At 39.0% G+C, this 17,980-nt stretch overlaps 1 protein-coding gene across 4 annotated transcripts in view; it reads left to right on the top strand.

Annotated features, from left to right (window-relative positions):
* ST18 (ST18 C2H2C-type zinc finger transcription factor) overlaps nt 1–17,980 on the top strand; it is a 277,907-nt gene that overhangs the window by 247,530 nt on the left and 12,397 nt on the right. For 3 of the 4 annotated variants that reach the window (XM_075826253.1, XM_075826256.1, XM_075826254.1), the window contains exons 13-18: nt 2,160–2,222; nt 5,775–5,843; nt 7,889–7,951; nt 8,030–8,110; nt 10,895–11,116; nt 16,955–17,043. In XM_075826253.1, the coding sequence (XP_075682368.1) occupies nt 2,160–2,222; nt 5,775–5,843; nt 7,889–7,951; nt 8,030–8,110; nt 10,895–11,116; nt 16,955–17,043 (587 nt within the window). The remainder of the gene's footprint in view (nt 1–2,159; nt 2,223–5,774; nt 5,844–7,888; nt 7,952–8,029; nt 8,111–10,894; nt 11,117–16,954; nt 17,044–17,980) is intronic. The other variant, XM_075826255.1, reaches the window with a different exon arrangement.

Consider the following 17,980-nt stretch of genomic DNA (forward strand, 5'->3'; position numbering starts at 1 on the left):
TGTGTTACTTTTGTCTTCACAAGGCCTGACCTTGGCAATAATCTGCTCAGTTTTAACCTACATAAACTTCTATGACTAATACTGCACAATAAATCTTTATTTCTTCTGATTCTTTACAAATTGTGATTATCCTTCTGAATAAAAATATCATACAAATATATTCTAAGGCTCTAAAAATCTATTATCACTTGATATTACCAGAGGAATTTTTTCATTTTTGTCTCACCAATTCGGGAGGAATTTATTAACTTTTCTACACCAGTTTTCTGGTGTGGAAAAGTCGCAAACGCAACCAAAAGCTGCAATTTGTGCCCCCCGAAAAAATTTCAACTTTTGATGCATTTACGCCACACACAGCACTTTCCGAATAATAAGTGGGGCTTAGCAAAAGGGAGTGTGGCCTGTTGTGGTCCGACAAGTATACGATAATTTATGCCAGCAACTGGCGTAATCCATAGCGGAAATCTACACAGTGCAGATTTTCGGGCTCGTCCACACGGAATTTCGGACGGAAAAAATGCAGTAGAATACAGTAGCAGTAAAGTGGCTGAAATTGAACAAATATCCCCCACACGCTGCGTAACAATTCAGAGCAGAAATTGTATTACAGACCGCAGCAGGTCAATTGCTGCGTTTTTTCAGAGGGGATGTCTCCATTTCCTAACATTGTGAAAAATTCCGCAAAATACGCACCATTTTCTGCCGTAACAAAACGCAGGAAATGATGCTTTTGTTGTGTGTGGACAAGCCTTATGCGCACGGCAGGGTTGCCAACCGTCCGTAAATTCCTGGACAGTCCGTAAAATAAGAAACATGCGTCCGTGATTTTTCTTTTACGTTAAATGAGTTTGTGTGATTTGTTGGGATTGTAAATATCATTGGTTTGGAGGTCACAGTAAATGCTGCTAATGTGTTCATATCACTATTCTAAGCTATAGACATATGTAAAAAACAAGAAAAAAAAAGTATCAAGTTGGCAACCTAGTCGCACGGACGGCCAGAAATCCACTTAATTTAATGAGACCTGCACCATAACACGCCAGTCTTAATAAATCTCCCCCTTTGATTTTTTTAGACATTATTTTGTGGTACATATGAGTTGATGTTTCATTTATATGATTTTTTTTATTTTTTTTATAACGGTGGAATGCATGAAAAAATCCCACCACAGTTGTTTTTTTTTCGTCGTTTACCATTTACCTAATAATTTTATTGTACAGGTCATTACAAGTACCGGAATTCATAATATGTATATGTTTTTTACTGTTTAACAATTTTTATTCAACAAAAATTATTTATTTAGAAAAAAACTATTTTATTTTTAGATATTGATAGTCTTTAATTTAATTGTAAACTTTATTTAATTATTTGTAACCATTCTTTTTAGTCCCATTAGGAGACCTTTAGTTTAAAACTATTTATTTTAGTGCTGGAGGACGGCTGTTAATCACAACCATCCTTCAGCCGGCAATCGTGCGGGCACAGCTTCACCATCACATGCAAGTACATTGCAGGAAGGGGTTAATAACTACTGACCGCAATCATACATTTAAACTGTAATATCTCTATTTAGCTTCTTAGCTATCCAACAATATATTATATATTTATAATTATATATATATATATATATATATATATATATATATATATATATATATATATATATATTTATATATATATAATAATAACCCCCTATACTAGAACTACATTTATCTGTTTACTAACTACCCTATGCTTACTACTAAAGACAGTATTAAGGTTTCATCCTAAGTTTAGCTTTCCCTGATCACCAAGGGTTCGGCTTCTGATGCCTGCACTTGTGGGGTTCAACAAAGCCCATTCAAGTTAACAAGTGATCATTTAATATATAATCGTACAGAGTCCTCAGATTGAGAGCTAAGATGGGGATGACATCCATATCCCCAATAGTGTACATGGTCAGGCTTTGTTCTGGGTGAATACCACTTTAAAGCAGAATATTCTAATAAGGAATCGGTTAACATTTAAAAATGTGATCAAATATAACATAATATAAATTAAATCTACAAGGATCAGACGACCTTTCTCACTATACAACCTAGAATTTGTTTCAGATGCTTTTTCTTACATATAATCTCAAATCTGCTGATTCATTTTGCTTTTAATGTTTTGTTTTACAGGTGTCCAACACCAGGGTGTGACGGCAGCGGTCATGTAACTGGAAACTACGCTTCTCATCGCAGGTATATATATATATATGCAGTACACACAGGACCTTGTATTTTTGCTAAAAGGGGTTGACCCGCACCGAGCAGCTGCTCTGGCTGCCTCCAGGCACCGGACGACCATGCTGGAATTAGATGGCTTCGGTCACGGAATAGTGGCCGAGCTGCAGTGCAGCAGCTCTGCTCCTATTCAAGTGAATAGGAGCAGAGCTGCAGTTCTGCAGCAGGGCCACTGTGCAATGCATGGGACCAACTACTTCCGGCTCCGTACACTGTATACTGTGCAATAACATCCGATGCCCGTAGACAGCCAGGGCAGCTGATCGGTGTCCGAGTGTCGGACCCACACCGATCATATACTGATGACATATCTGGTGTAAAGGTCATCAGTTGTCCGGTAGTGGACAACACCTTTAATTCAAAACTCCCATGATCAGCGGCAGGAGCATGGCTATTATACACAGCCTGGCTCCTGCGCCAAATGCCGGAATCAAAGTGCTGTCAATTCCGCCAGTTTAACCCATTAGATCTGCTGACAATAGCGACAGCGGCATCTAATTGTTTGACAGAGGGAGGGAGCTCCCTCTGTCACCCCATCGGCGCCCCCGCAAAGAAATTGCAGGGCGCCGTTGGGTTTCCATGGCAGCCGGGGGCCTAACAAAGGCTCCCAGGTCTGCCTTCAGCAACTGCCTAATAGGCCATGCCAGAGGTATGCCCTAATAGATCGCCTGTCATCACAAAGTAAAGTCCCCAAGTGGGACAATTTTTTTTTTTTTAAATAGTTAAATAAAGTTTATGAAAAAAATAAATAAATAAAAGATTACAGTAAAAATAAAATAAAACCACTTTTTTTCCCCCAAAAGTGGTTTTATTTTGTAAAAGTGTCAAAACAAATAACACATACACATATATGGTATTGCTGCGATCGTAAAGACTCAAACACTAAAATTTACACATTAATTAAACTGCCGGATGAACAGCGTCCAAAAAAAATGCCAGAAAAAAAGGAAAAATTATTTTCTTTTCTCCCATTCCCCCCATAAAAATAAAATAAAAGTTAATCAATAAGTCTCATGTACCCCAGAATAGTACTAATGAAAACTACACCTTGCCCCGCAAAAATCAAGCCACGGCCGGCATCGACGGGAAAAATAAAAGTTACGGCTCTTGGAATGCGGCGATGCAAAAACAAGTAATTTTTTTCTAAAAGGGTTTTTATTGTGCAAACGTAGGAAAACATATAAAACCTTTATATAACTGGTATTCCTGTAATCGTGCTGACCCATAAAATAAAGGTAACCTGTTATTTACGCTGCATAGTAAACGGCGTAAATTTATAATGTGAAAATCAATGCTGGAATAGCTGCTTATTTTCAATTCTCTCCTAAAATAAAAGTGAATCAATATATTATAAGCATCCAAAAATGGTGCAATTGAAAAATACAACTTGTCCCGCAAAAAACAAGCCCTTATACGGCTATGTCGACGGAATTAAAAAAAAGTTACGACTCTTGGAATGCGACTGTGAGAAAACAAAAAATAATACTTGGTCATTGACGCATAAAATGGCTTGGTTATTACGGGGTTAATAAGATTATTTTTTTTTATCACAATTATTTGAGTTTAATTTTTTTTTTTTTATCGAAAACCCTCTAATATAACGGATTTAGAACAATTCTACAAAGTAGGAGGGTCGAAATTCCTCCACAGCGATGTAAAGAACTCATCACAAACGTTTGATTTCAGTTGTTACTGTTTAAGGGTGGCACAACCAGTTATTAAGTTTAGGGTGAAATTACTTTTCACATGGGTGATATAGGTGTAGAATAAATATTTATCCAAAAATAAATGGAGAGATAATTTAAAAGCTGCATTTTTGTGTTTATAAATGTATGTATATATATATATATATATATATATATATATATATATTATCAATCTGCGGCGGGATTAGAACACATAATAGAACAGGGTCTGCAGTGGATCTGGGGAACGAGATACATTGGATGATAGCTGAGCACACTCCATCCATACATATGAATGATCACCACATACGGCCGTGCAGGTGATGTGGACGGTGATCGTTGCTGCCAACATTGTCATCCTTACCAGTGGATCATCCACCGGGGACGAGTTGTTTTTAATGTACCATATAATGTACTAAAAAACTTTTAAATGTTTTTTGTGGAGTGGAATGGGGAAGAAAAACGTATAACATTGTTTTTGTGTTTTCATTTTATAGCGTTTAACTTAAACTCCATGATAATTTTATTCTGGGAGTCAGTACGATTACGGCGATACCAAATTTACATATTTTTTTCTTATTTTAATACTTTTGCAAAATAAAAACACTTTGTTAAAAAAAGTGTTTTGCCATATTTTGAGAGCCATAACACTTTTATTTTTCGATCAATGGAACTGAGTGTAGAATAAAGTTTGTGGCATGAGCTATATTTGTCATTGGTATAATTTTGGGGTACCTTGGCCTTCTGATCACTTTTATTCTATTTTTTGGAGCAGTAAGGTAGCTCAAAAGCAGCAATTCTGAATTTTTTTTGCTGCTTTCACCTTGCGGGACATTATTTTACGTAAAATAATAGGAGAGATTTGTCTTACTTAAAAAAATTTTAATATATTTATTCTTGAAAATGTTATTAAACTTTTTTTTTTTTTTTTTTTAGTCCCACAGAGTTTAATAGGAGTACTGATATGGCCTTCATTAGGCCCTCAGCTACCATGACAACTTATGTCCCCCCTGTGATCGCGCGGTGGCGTGTGAGGGGGTGACAAAGGGGACCCCCTCTGTCGCTATTGACCGCGGCATCTAAGTTGCTGAATAGCCAGGATCTAAGTATTTTCCAATCCTGGTCGTTAGAGCAGGGTGTTAGCTATTCCATACATTCCCCTGCGACATCCACCGTACATGTAGGTAGACCCCCAGCTTCCATAACAACTTAACAGCCCCCTAGCGATTGCTTGGTGGGGTGCGATAGGGTTACATAGGGGGCTCCCTCTTTTCAACCGATCCGATGCCACGGTCACTATTGACCGCAGCTTTTATGTTGTTAAATGGCTAGGATCTGAGTTATCTCCGATACTGGCCTTTAGAACAGGGGGCCAGCAGTTCCATACATTCTCCTGCGATGTCACCAAGGGGTTATAGGAAATATTTATTATTTAATCCACTGCATTTTAATTTAAAAAAATAGTGATGAATAACATGTATTGACTGTTATACCTTCTGGAGGGAAAATAGGCATCCATTCATGCATTTGTGAGTCAGTGACTTTTTCTGATATGTACGATATATACACAATAAATAGAGGTTAGTCCCCCTCACAAAAAATTATACCAAGAATAGTGTCAATCATAAAGACAAGAATTACTTTTTTTTTTTTTTTTAATCTTTAAATACATTTTAAGAATTGCATGAAAGGGCACAATTAATTAAAAATGCATCAAGAATATGTAGATTAGTGTAGGATGATGGCGATTATAATGGTTACGAATATTATAATAATGATTATTATTTCATTACTTTTTTCTGCAATGTTTTTGTTTTCACTACAGTGTTTCTGGCTGTCCATTGGCTGACAAGACGCTAAAGTCACTTATGGCTGCAAATTCCCAAGAACTTAAGTACGTATTAAAATATAAATGCATATGCTGTTATTCATTGTAAAAATGCAAATATATATATATATATAAGGTATATCAAGAAATTATTTTTGTACTTTAAATTCATTTGATGGAAACACTGTACAACTTTGCTTGAAAGGTGCTATTGATAAGTCATGGAAAATACAGTCGTCAATGTTATGCAAAGTTGTTATAAAAAATATTTAAAAAATTAAACTTTCCATAATTCATTTAAAATAAAGTGAATTATAAAGTTTAAATTCTATGGACACCCTTGCACTATTTTTTTTATTTTTTTAAATTGGTCATTTGCTTCTTTAATGCAAAGTTAGGCAACTTTCTAAATATTCTGTATTAAAAATGTCCTACCATTTTCATGCTGTAAATATAGCTGGCTGTGCTGCCAATTCTAATGTAGGAGCTTTCCTCCCTCTCCACACTCTGCATCTAAGCCTTCAGGGAGGGCGGATCACACATGTTCTACTGTGTCAGAGTGTAGATGGGGAGAACATGGCAGTCTACAGATGGATGGGGTGAATCACACAGGCTGTCAGTGTAGAGAGAGAGGAGAGAGCTCACTGACACTTTGCAGGCAGAGGGGGAAGTCACACACTCCTTAATACATCGGTGTCTGTCTACAAAAAGGACTAGAGATCCCTCATGGGCTGTAGAAGAAGAAATCAGTAGAGGGATGAAGCTGTGTGGATATATGAGAGCTAGTGAAGGTAGCAGTATCCTGGAGTGACAGAACTCACATCCAGCATGTATTAATGAGAAGGACTTGCTCACATGGGAAAAGTTTGAAACTAGGAGCAGGTTGGGTTGTAAATTGAATATCAGGGGGTTTGAAAATGAACGAAGGAATGAAGCTTGAGCCTGAAAGTTAGTGTAACTTTTTTAACGCAAGGTAACCACTAACATATGTAAAAAAAAAAATAATTCATGTCAATGATGTCCTTAGTCTTTAAGGTGGTGAAAACTGCAAATAGGATCAAAAGATAAGACTTAGCAGAGAATTAGTTTTGTAAGTCTCACTTAAAACATGTCACTTTGTAATAAGTCGTGTTAAGTTAAAGGGGTATTAAAAAGAAATAAAATGATTGTTAAAGATTTAGAAAAAAAATTGTTTTTTAAAAGAAATGTATTTTATAATGTTTCTCTGTAAATTGGCTTACCTGTTATTTTTTGCACCTCCCCATGGTGTATGTGTACAGTGGCAGGCCAAGGGTCGACGTTGTAGTTCACAGAAACGGCATACATACATTGCTAGATGAAAGTTCAAGCATGCCTAGTGATTTCTAAACTACAACTATGCTCTCAATATACAATGTATATAGATGAAAAGTAAACAGTGCATGTGCTAGCAACGGGCATTGCCACCAGAAGGAAGAAAGACATGGGCAGTCACGTGTTACGTGACATGTCATCCACTGTATGCAGAGCTAAGGGCTACTAAGGCCTGCTTCCTCACAGCCTTCCTGTATCCATTAGGGACAAGTCAGCGTCATTATTTCCCATGGGGAGGGGCTGGACCAATATCTATCTAAACTCCTCAAAATTATTAAACATTTACATTTGGTAAGTTACATATATTTTTACTTCAGATATATCAACCATATTTTTCCTTCATGAAATACCACTTTAATGTATGGCATGACATAGCGATTCATATACCTAGTCCAGTTCACACATCACCGAAAGAGTTCTCTAAATAATATATAAAATTATATTAAAAGAGTTTCCCCAAAAAAAGACTTTTAGAGCATTTCAACTGGCTATGTCATAAAAGTCAAATTGGTGGGGTCTAACTGCCGGTACCCCACCAAGCCTGAGGATGGTAGTGACTTGTTCCAAGTTTCTTAGTATCAATGGTGCTCTTATCGGTCATGCCTCTCACTGATATGGTCTCTATGGCATATCTGGTTGCTAAGCCAAAATATTTAATGGGGCAATGCCTTTTAAGGACATCTAAACATATTTAAAGGGGAATAGAAATATGAAAATAAAAAATATATCCTTAACGGCAAGGATCTACATGTTTTCAGGTGCCCAACCCCAGGCTGTGATGGATCTGGACATGTCACTGGAAATTATGCTTCTCACAGAAGGTAAACTAAATTTTTGCTTGGGCTTTGGCCTATCACAATTTCCAATAATTATCCTAATTATTTCAATAATGTCCACAGCTTATCAGGCTGTCCTCGGGCCAGAAAATGTGGTGTTAAAGTATTCCCAAGTAAAGAAGACAAAGAGGACCCAGAGCTGAAGTAAGTCACTTTATGTCTGCAACTCCAATACAAACCGCTGTCTTGCCATGGATATAGACCCCAAACAAACTCTGAGTGTAGTCTAATCCTGCAAACATGTGTAAAGTGGCCAATCACCCTCAATAGCTGTCAGCCGAACACTCATTTGGCTGACAGCTATTCCTGCCAACTTCCCCATACAAATGCACACTAGGTTCGGCCGAGCGCGCATGTGTTCTCAATGGTGAAAGGAAATAAGCTGCTGCAGACAACCCCGGCGGCGGCTTATCTCCCTTGAGAACAAAGGGTCAGGCATGTTGAAATTCAACGTGTCCGATCCTTTATTCCCCGACATCTGTCGATTTATCATCAGCTGAACATCTAATACACATAAGATGGCTGACCGGTCTAACTGAAATCGGCAGGTTCATCATATGAAAGTCTAATGAGTATGGCCACCTTTACTCTCTTCAGTCTGCCGCCTATACTGTCTGTAGGTTAGCAAGAAGAGGATGCAGTACAGAAAAGTAACACATGACTGCACGATCAAACTAAACTACACACAGAGTTTGTTTGTAGTTTGCAATCATAGAGACAAATAGGTCTGCATAGGAGCTGTATACACAAAACAGTGAGATATTATTATTGACAAAACAGTGAGATATTATTATTGACGGGTACAGTAGTATATTTTTTCAAATGAATGGCCTTCTATGTAAGGTGTTACATGTGGCATCAATATGGCATGAGACGAGCCTTTTAATGATTAAGTCAAAGAAGTTCAAAAGACCTGTTTAACAGCTGCATTGGATTCCGCAAAATCTTTTGACAACTTTTTGTAAAGTAGTGATTTCCCTGTTTATTCTATATGAGTCAGGGAACAATAGTTGCTATTCTCTTTTATATATATTGTATTTTTGTTCACATCACGTTTAATGGCCTATGTTTGACATATACGCTGGAAAAAGCTTCTGACGTATACGTTAAATGTAGGCTATCACGGATGCTCTAACAGTGGCATCTGCCACCATACAGTGGCATACATCACTTATAGGCTCTCATGTTAGAAAAAACTTATACTGATCGCTATTAGTTTTTTACAGGGTCCCTTTGTATGGAATAGTGTAGTCTACTACACAATTCCATACTTTAAAAATAAAATAAAATGTATGCCAATATATGCAAGATAGATAGGGGCCAAATAGAGCCTAATGGAGCCAGTTGTACACGTTTAGCATGTATGCTGGTAGCTGGTAGCTTTCCCGACATACATGATAAACGTGGTGAATAAATGTCATGCGAAGGGTCTGAAGATATATATATATGTACCTGAATAGGAATTACTACCCAGTAATGAAAGTATTTAAATTATGTACAGTTGCATTGGTGGAGTCTGGCATTAATAATTGTTTTTACAGGATTTTCTCATAAGTGACAGTTTAATTTGTCACCATTCCGGCACGTTTCCCGTTTTCCGACGGAATCAATAGCGCAGTCGACTCCGCTATTGATTCCGTCGTTAAAACGGAAACCTGCCGGAATGGTGACGGACGGAAACCATTAGCGATGTTTCCGTCACCATTCATATCAATGGTGACTGAAATGGAAGCTGTGGTTTCACTTTCACTTTCCGTTGCGGGGTTCACACGACGGAAACCTCCGACGGAACCCCGGAACGGAAAGCGAACGGTGATGTGAACAGGCCCTTAGTTGAACTTCACCTTTACTTAGACCTACATTGTTAATGCATAAATTACACTCTCAAAGAAAATCCATGGCACTCCAGAATATATAGATGCAAATTAAATCTTTGTATTGTGGTATCACAGACATCATTTAGTAATTTACAAACGGTATATAGTGATACTCAAAATAATTACTGAACGTTTTGGCCCTTTGTCACACGTATCGCAGAGGCAGTGGTTATGAAGGAGGAATGGCACTACCCATGAGCGCATGTAATGTCTGCCATTGAATACACAGACATCACATGAGCTCATGGGTAGTGCCATAACGTATTCCGAACAAAGGGAAAAGAATAATGAATAACTCAAATAGTGTCAATATATTAGGAACTGAGTTACAGTCTATAAAACAAGTAGAACCATTAGGAATACAATACAATATCAAAACTGAAATAGTTATCTAAGCTACACCTAAGAGCAAAAGTTCCCGCTACACCATCAGTAAATTTATCGTAGATATAAATAGTAAGACATAATGGGAGCCCTAGATAAGCAATCCTGGAAGGCCACATCCATTCGAGCCGGATGACATTAGGTCTTTCATTTATAAGAATTTTGACCAATGTCATGGAGAGGGAGGGTTGTCTCCAACCAACGAGCTCCAAAGAGCTGTATACAGTATGTAAATACGGGCAGCCATGAAGTCATCCCTTCATAAAAAAAAATAGTAAGGCTAAAAGAAGACATAACCATCCAGTTCAATCTACTCTTCTGCAATGTTGATTCAGAGGAAGACAAAAAACACATTTTCGAAACAAATATTAGGGTGAGAAATTCCTTCACCAACTCCGGATATACCCCACAATGGGCTTTATCTATAATTCTAAACTCTGGGAATGCCAGGCAGAGACTGCATAGTCCAGTCTGACTAGTTGTACTCTGGCCATCAGACATGACTTAGCAATCCGGAAGCATACATTAAGCAATAAAAAAAAGAGAACTTCTATAATGCATGCACAATGGTGGAACAGACAGGGAAACAATCCTAAAATATAGTCATAAAACTGTAAAACAATAGAAAGCAAATAATATTGTCTAATCATGATTATATTTTGCACAGATGTCCTGTTGTAGGTTGCGATGGCCAAGGCCACATATCAGGAAAATACACATCTCATCGAAGTGCTTCTGGCTGTCCTTTAGCTGCTAAAAGGCAAAAGGAGGGTACGTTGAATGGCTCATCGTTGTCATGGAAGCAAAATAAGCAGGAGCTGCCACATTGCCCACTTCCAGGCTGCAATGGACTTGGCCACGTCAATAATGTTTTTGTCACACACAGAAGGTACTTTATACTTGTCTTTCTTTTTACAAATCTACATATAGAATGAAGCCCTGCAAAATCCAACCTGTGGCCTTATAGAGTAATAGATAAACCATTGATTTATTAGAAAAAATGCAATGTTTATCGAACAATACACTCAATGACGATTCCTACAAATGTGTAATAGAAACTTGTAGGTACATTTATTTTTCTGTTAACACTTACTAGACTCAAGGGTTTTGGAAATCTTACAGTCAAAACTATATTCTTTGCTGGTCCAGAACAAGACTATAAGATGGAAACAAGCAAATTAAAATGGGACATCACACCATATAAAGGACTGTACAAGCACAGATAAATGATCATTAAGTAAATTGGTAATATTTTGCACCAGGGCTAAGAGCCCAACACTTATTAAAACTGTATTTTCTCTAAAACGCTGCAGTGCTCTGGACTAAGACACAATTTAGTGTAATCGGCACCTGTCACTATATCAGGCTGCCCGTGGTTATGGCAGCAAGAACGTGCTGACAGGCTCCCTTTAACTAAATTCCTTGTATACTAATTTATTTAATTAGTCCACTAAACTGAACCTGTTGGCATAAATACTACAAAAGAAAAAATGTTTAAACAAAATGTATTATTAATGTGTTAGATAATTTAATGCAGGCGTAACTAACTGAATTTGGCAGTCAATGTAAACAATGTATGCAAGCAAATTACTGAGCTTAGAAAATCCGAGTTTGTGTCAAAACAAGAAACGACTACGTACACCACATGGACTTTATTCTAATTAAGTAGCTGAATTGTTTGTCAGTTCTGCAAGTTTTAAAAATTCAGCCACGTGTTTCACAAAGTAAGCGCAGAACAGATAGTAACCATCTTTGTCGCTGTGAGATTTGGCGGAGGGCTAAGCAAAGTCTAATAGATTTTGCGTCTTCACCTTAAAATATCCCTCAGGGGAGTATGGACTTTAGCGCAGGGAATTCCTAGGTTGTGTCTCTGGAGTAGTTTCTGATAGCAATCGCTGACTTGAAAATTGTATAAATATGAGAGGTAGAGAATCACAAGCAAAAGCGTGGCTGTTCAATCCAAGGTCAGGACTGTCAGAGTTCAACCAGTACGGGTACACAGCTACAGGTCAGGTCAGGCAGCGATCATGAAATGAAGTTGAACTGTCCAGACCAAATGACAAATGTAACAAACAACGAAACACTCCTTCACACTAGCAGGAACCTGGGACATTGTTGCTCAGGCAAGGTGGAGGTTGAATAGCCAGGCACAAATAATAAAGCATGCTCAAGAGAACAGGTATAGCGCACACACCTCCCGATAGTGGCCATGATACAGCCAGATAAATTGCAGGAGACCATATAGATTGGGGGGCTGGGAAGGAGGGCAGTTCTAGTGGGCACAGATTATCAGAGACTATGTGGGGAAGCGAAGGGGGGTGATGGTTGTGGCTAGGTAAGTGGCCCGTGTCCCGTTATATGTTGGAGATGTTGTTGTGCATAGATGTACGCAGCCAATTTCAGGGTATGTGTTGTGGCACATTTTTTAGACTTAGTCATATGTAGGCAGTCCATGGTGGACTTTATAGAAAATGGGGCCCTGGGCATAAAAGCACAATAGGGTCTCCTCAGTTGCCATTATATAGATCAGTGCAGGAGACAGAGAGGACTGTGCAGTTGTAATTTAAGAGCCATACAGTTCTCTGTATTGTCAGGCATAGCACTCAGTGTAAATGAGTGCTTTGCTTTAAAGCTTGACCACTGGAATGGACAGTGAAGCAAAACGTTTTTCTGCTCCACTCTCAGGTTGCTCTAGGGGTCTCCATTCTTGGTGGATTCCTAAGAAGTGGCCAGTTTCCCAACCCCTAAAACCAGCCCTGCATGTACCTTAAATGCACAGTCCACGCTTTCAAAATCCATTGCGTTTTAACATAGTGCCCACAGTAACAGATTTTGGTCCTTATCAAGTACACACCGTTCAGCCATAAATAAACTAATTCAGGAACACTTGAATTGATAGATTTTCAAGAAATTATTTTTATTCCAAAATTAGTGACATAGAATGAATTTGTTTGAAGCAAGCGATATTTTAAAGTTTCAGCCCAACCAAGGCCTTTCTCACAATCGCTGTAGAAAAATAACACAAAATAGGGAAATAATAACATATATATACACATATATCAAAAAAGGAAAAAGTGTAATAAACAATCAAGGATACATAAAAAGCTATATTATGAATCCAGTCTAGATTTATGAAAATAATAGACCAAAACACTTCTTTAACATATCAAGTACAGAATTTATTTTTTTTAGCACAAAACTATTATATACGATATAAACACGTAAACAATGGAGGCAAGTAACATATATAAAATATATTTGGAACAACTCCTATTAATGTAACAGATGATCATCTGTTACATTAATAGGACTTGTTCCAAATATATTTTATATATGTTACTTGCCTCCATTGTTTACGTGTTTATATCGTATATAATAGTTTTGTGTTGATCATCTGTTACATTAATAGGAGTTGTTCCAAATATATTTTATATATGTTACTTGCCAAATTGGGATGGCTAGAAGACTGGGTCAGAGCAAAAAGGCAGATCTTGTGGGATGTTCCCAGTATTCAGTGGTTAGTGCCTACCAAAAGTGTTCCAAGAAAGGATAAACGATGAACCTGCGACATGGTTATGGGCGCACAATACTCATTGACGAACATGGGGAGTGAAGTGTAGCCTGTCTGTTCCGATCCTACAGTCGAGCTATTGTAGCACAAATTGGTAAAAAAGCTAATACTGGCCATGATAAAAAGGTGTTAGAACCCACAGTGCATCACCACTTGCTGCGTTTTGGTTTGCATAGCCAAAGACTGCCGAAAGCACCTAAAATGGGCAAGTCAGCATCAGACCTGGACCATTGAGAATTTGAAGAAGGTGGACTGGTCTGATGAACCACGTTTTCTTTTACGTCATGCAGATGGCCTGGTGCATGTTCATTGGGGAGAAGGTAAGTTGGCAGATACAGTGTGATGCTCTGGGTTATGTTCTGCTAGGAATCCTTGTGTCCTCACATTCATGCGAATGTTACTTTGACACGTACCAACTACCTTAACATAGTTGCAGACCAAATACACCTTTTCATGGCAACAGTATTCCATAATCGCAGTGCCCTCTTGCAGCAGGATAGTGCACCCTTCCACACTGCAAAAATTGTACAGGAATGGTTTAAGGAACATGAAAAAAGAGATCAAAGTGTTGACTTGGCCTCCAAATACCCGAGAGCTTAATCTGATTGAGCATCTGTGGGATGTGCTGGATCCGATCCATGGAGGTTGCATATCGCAAGTTACAGGACTTAAAGGATCTGCTGTTAACGTGTCGGTGACAGACACCACAGGACACCTGCAGAGGTCTTATGGAGTCCATGTCTCGACGGGTCAGAACTGTTTTGGTGGCCGGAGGAGGAGTTATATAATATTAGGCAGGTGGTTTTAATGTTATGGCTGAACGGTGTGTTACAAACCATTTGAAAAAAAAAAATACTGGAATGCCTATAAAATAAAGGAGTCCTTCGATTTCCGTAAAGACCCAGGTTATACTGATGAATTCAATACTATATTGTAATAATGTTCTTAACCCGCAATGGGGCTCGCAATGTAATTTCCCTATCTCAGACACACGCACACTAGGCCTAATTTCATACAAAATCAAATAACCTATGGAGATGTTGCCCATGATAAAATTTTAACTTAGAGCACCAGTGTTGCAAGGCACCAGTGCTTACCACTGAGCCACAATGCTGGATGTGTAAGGTTATGTGTTTACATGGCAAATTTTAGGCTAGGGATACATGGCGACTTGTGGTCATGTGACCAGGGGCGTAAGTAGGATATATTGGGCCCCAGAGCAAACTTTTGACTAGGCCCCCCTCCCCTGGGTGTCACACCCCCCCATCGATAGAGTCCCCCCCATAGGTTCTGCGATGCAACCCTCCTGTACACAGTGCTATGCAGCCACCTGCAGACAATGTAACACCCCCCCTTGTAGATAGTTTCCCCATTGTAGACAGTGCCATGCAGCCCCCTTGTAGATAGTGTACACCCCCTGTAGATAGCGCCATACAGCCCCCATGAAGATAGCGCTCCACACCTCCCCTTTGTAGATAGTGCCATACTGCCTCCCTTGTAGATAGCGCCATACAGCCCCCTGTAGATAGTGCCATACAGCCTCCTTGTAGATAGTGCCATACAGCCCCCTGTAGATAGTGCCATACAGCCCCCTGTATATAGCGCCATATAGCCGCCCTGCAGATAGCGCCATACAGCCCCCCCTGTAGATAGTGCCATACAGCCCCCCTGTAGATAGCACCATACAGCCACCCTGTAGATAGCGCCATACATCCCCCCTGTAGATAGCGACATACAGCCCCCCTGTAGATAGCCCCATACAGCCCCCCTGTAAATAGCACCATACAACCCACCCTGTAGTTACTGCCATACAGCCTCCCTGCAGATAGCGCCATACAGCCCCCTACTGTAGATAGTGCCATACAACCCCCCTGCAGATATTGCCTTACAGCCATTCCTGTGATTACTGCCATACAACCCCCCCACTGTAGATAGTGCCATACAGCCCCCCGCCGGTAGATAGCGCCCCCCCCCCAACAAATAAAATAAAAAACGTATACTCACCTAGGTCAGGTTCATGCGACGAACTGAGCTTCTACACAAGCCTCCTCAACGCCGACGGGATCCTTGCGTAGACCGGCGTGATCCAGTGACTTGTAGCCAATGCCAGAGCAGGGAGATACCCCCCTGCTCTGTCATAGTGTTCAATACTATATGTGAACTAAGGACGCAGATATTATTGACTGTGGCGTTGCTACCACTGTAGCGGCCATAGCGACGCCACTAGGCATGGTGGGGCCGTGCCGCTGGGCAGCTCGGGCCCCCTCATGCCGCATGCCCCGTAGCAGCCGCTATGTTTGCTACACCGGTAGTTACGTCACGGTCTATAGTATCTGCGTCCTTAGTTACTCCGCTGCATGTGACATTAAGATTGTAAATGTGGTGCTACAGTTGCAACTAATGATAGTGAATGTGGTTGCATAGAAATGCTCTGTGTCCCCTAGTTCATACTTTAAACAATACAAAATAGTAGCATTTTAGAACTAAAAGAAACTGAAACAGAACAACTGGTCACAAAGTATTAAAGAAACAAATCGTATGTGTTTTTTGGTTATTTTTACTGTAAAATCCAAATAGATTTACAGCAGGCCCCTTCGGACTCCAGGGCTTGATTGAAGCCACAACCTCTGCATTCTTTTAGTTACATCACTGTATAGTTAAGTGTCCTTACAATATATTCTGCCATGCATGCATAACTAATATAGACACATTAAAGTGTAAAATGTACCTCCATTTTTATCTATATTCTAGCATCCCATTGAGCATTGCAGTTAATAGCCAAATTGCTATGACGCTCACTAAAGACTGAGTCATGGGCCCCTTTGTACTAATGATCTGATGGGGTCACAGCTCATGGGCTGCAATCTTCTGATATATCTTCAATGACATGTCAAAAGATAAATACAAGTTAGGAACAGAATAGGACATGCGGTGAGTTTCACACAACGGACACACGCTACATGAAAAACACGATTGTACATAGCCCTATTGAATTGCATTGGTCAGTGTGGTGTCCGTTATATAAACGCACAGCACACGGACATGAAATACGTTTGTGTGAATAAGGCTTAAGGGTACACTTTTATATGATGTATTGTATTATGTGAACTGTATTGTTTCATCAACATTGTAAAGTATTCGATATGTATTTTACAGTTTATCTGGATGCCCTTTAAATGCACAAGCCATAAAGAAAGGGAAAACATCAGAGGAGCTAATGAGTGTAAAAATAAAGACAAGTGGAGGTAAGGATCGCTGTGTACCGAGCTTCACAAAAGCCTTTTCACTAATCGAAATACTTCCCTTTGATACATGGAAATGTTTCAACGAGCTGAAACAAAAAGCATAATAAATAAATACACTTCTTATTGATGTATTTTTAAAAAAGGTTTCTGACATAAGCATGTGATCTTATACTATATCAGGATTCTTCAAAACATTGCCCAAGGCTTAACACGGAATAAAAGAAAATGATTATAAAACATAACATAACCCATAACCTATATTTAATCATTAAAGTTGTGTATGTGGTACGAGGTTTATTTTTACATTTTTTCCGGCTCTGTGTTCATAACCAGTATCTATCCAGTTGTGTATGCAAATAACTCGTTAGCATCCTAGTTGTAAATCTTTGCTTTCTTCCATATAAGAACATTGTTATAACTGATGTACAGGTAACCATAACGCTCTGTTCGTATCTCGTTTTAGCCTTCCGACTAAAAGCTCCAACATATGCCACTGTCCTAAGCATACATCACATACATTGCTCATAGGCTCCCATGATAAAAAAAATAGCTATACTGCGTGGCATACATTTTTTTGTGTGTGCGGAATACCTCTTTATAGAAAAGCACCACAGACTGTGCTTATCCATATAAAGTGAAAAAAAAAGTATGGCAATGCATACCAGCCCGGTGAATGACAAAGGGACACTCTTTTGGTATCCGTCAGGTAATGGGTCTACTTATCTATTTAGATTTATCAGTATTAGGGTTAGATGAGGTGTCAGAGAATCTAAACATTTCTCAACAACATAATAATTGATCCAGGCACCTGTATGTCTCTTCTCATATGGACAGCGATCTACATAAGTCCCACTCAAAACTCAGCAGGATGGCACTTACTGTGTACACTTTTCTAAGCAATTTTTTTTCTTTTTTGTATTCAATGAATGTATTTTGT

Source organism: Rhinoderma darwinii, chromosome 5 (genome assembly GCF_050947455.1).
Source record: "Rhinoderma darwinii isolate aRhiDar2 chromosome 5, aRhiDar2.hap1, whole genome shotgun sequence".
In the NCBI taxonomy this organism is placed as follows: domain Eukaryota; kingdom Metazoa; phylum Chordata; class Amphibia; order Anura; family Rhinodermatidae; genus Rhinoderma; species Rhinoderma darwinii.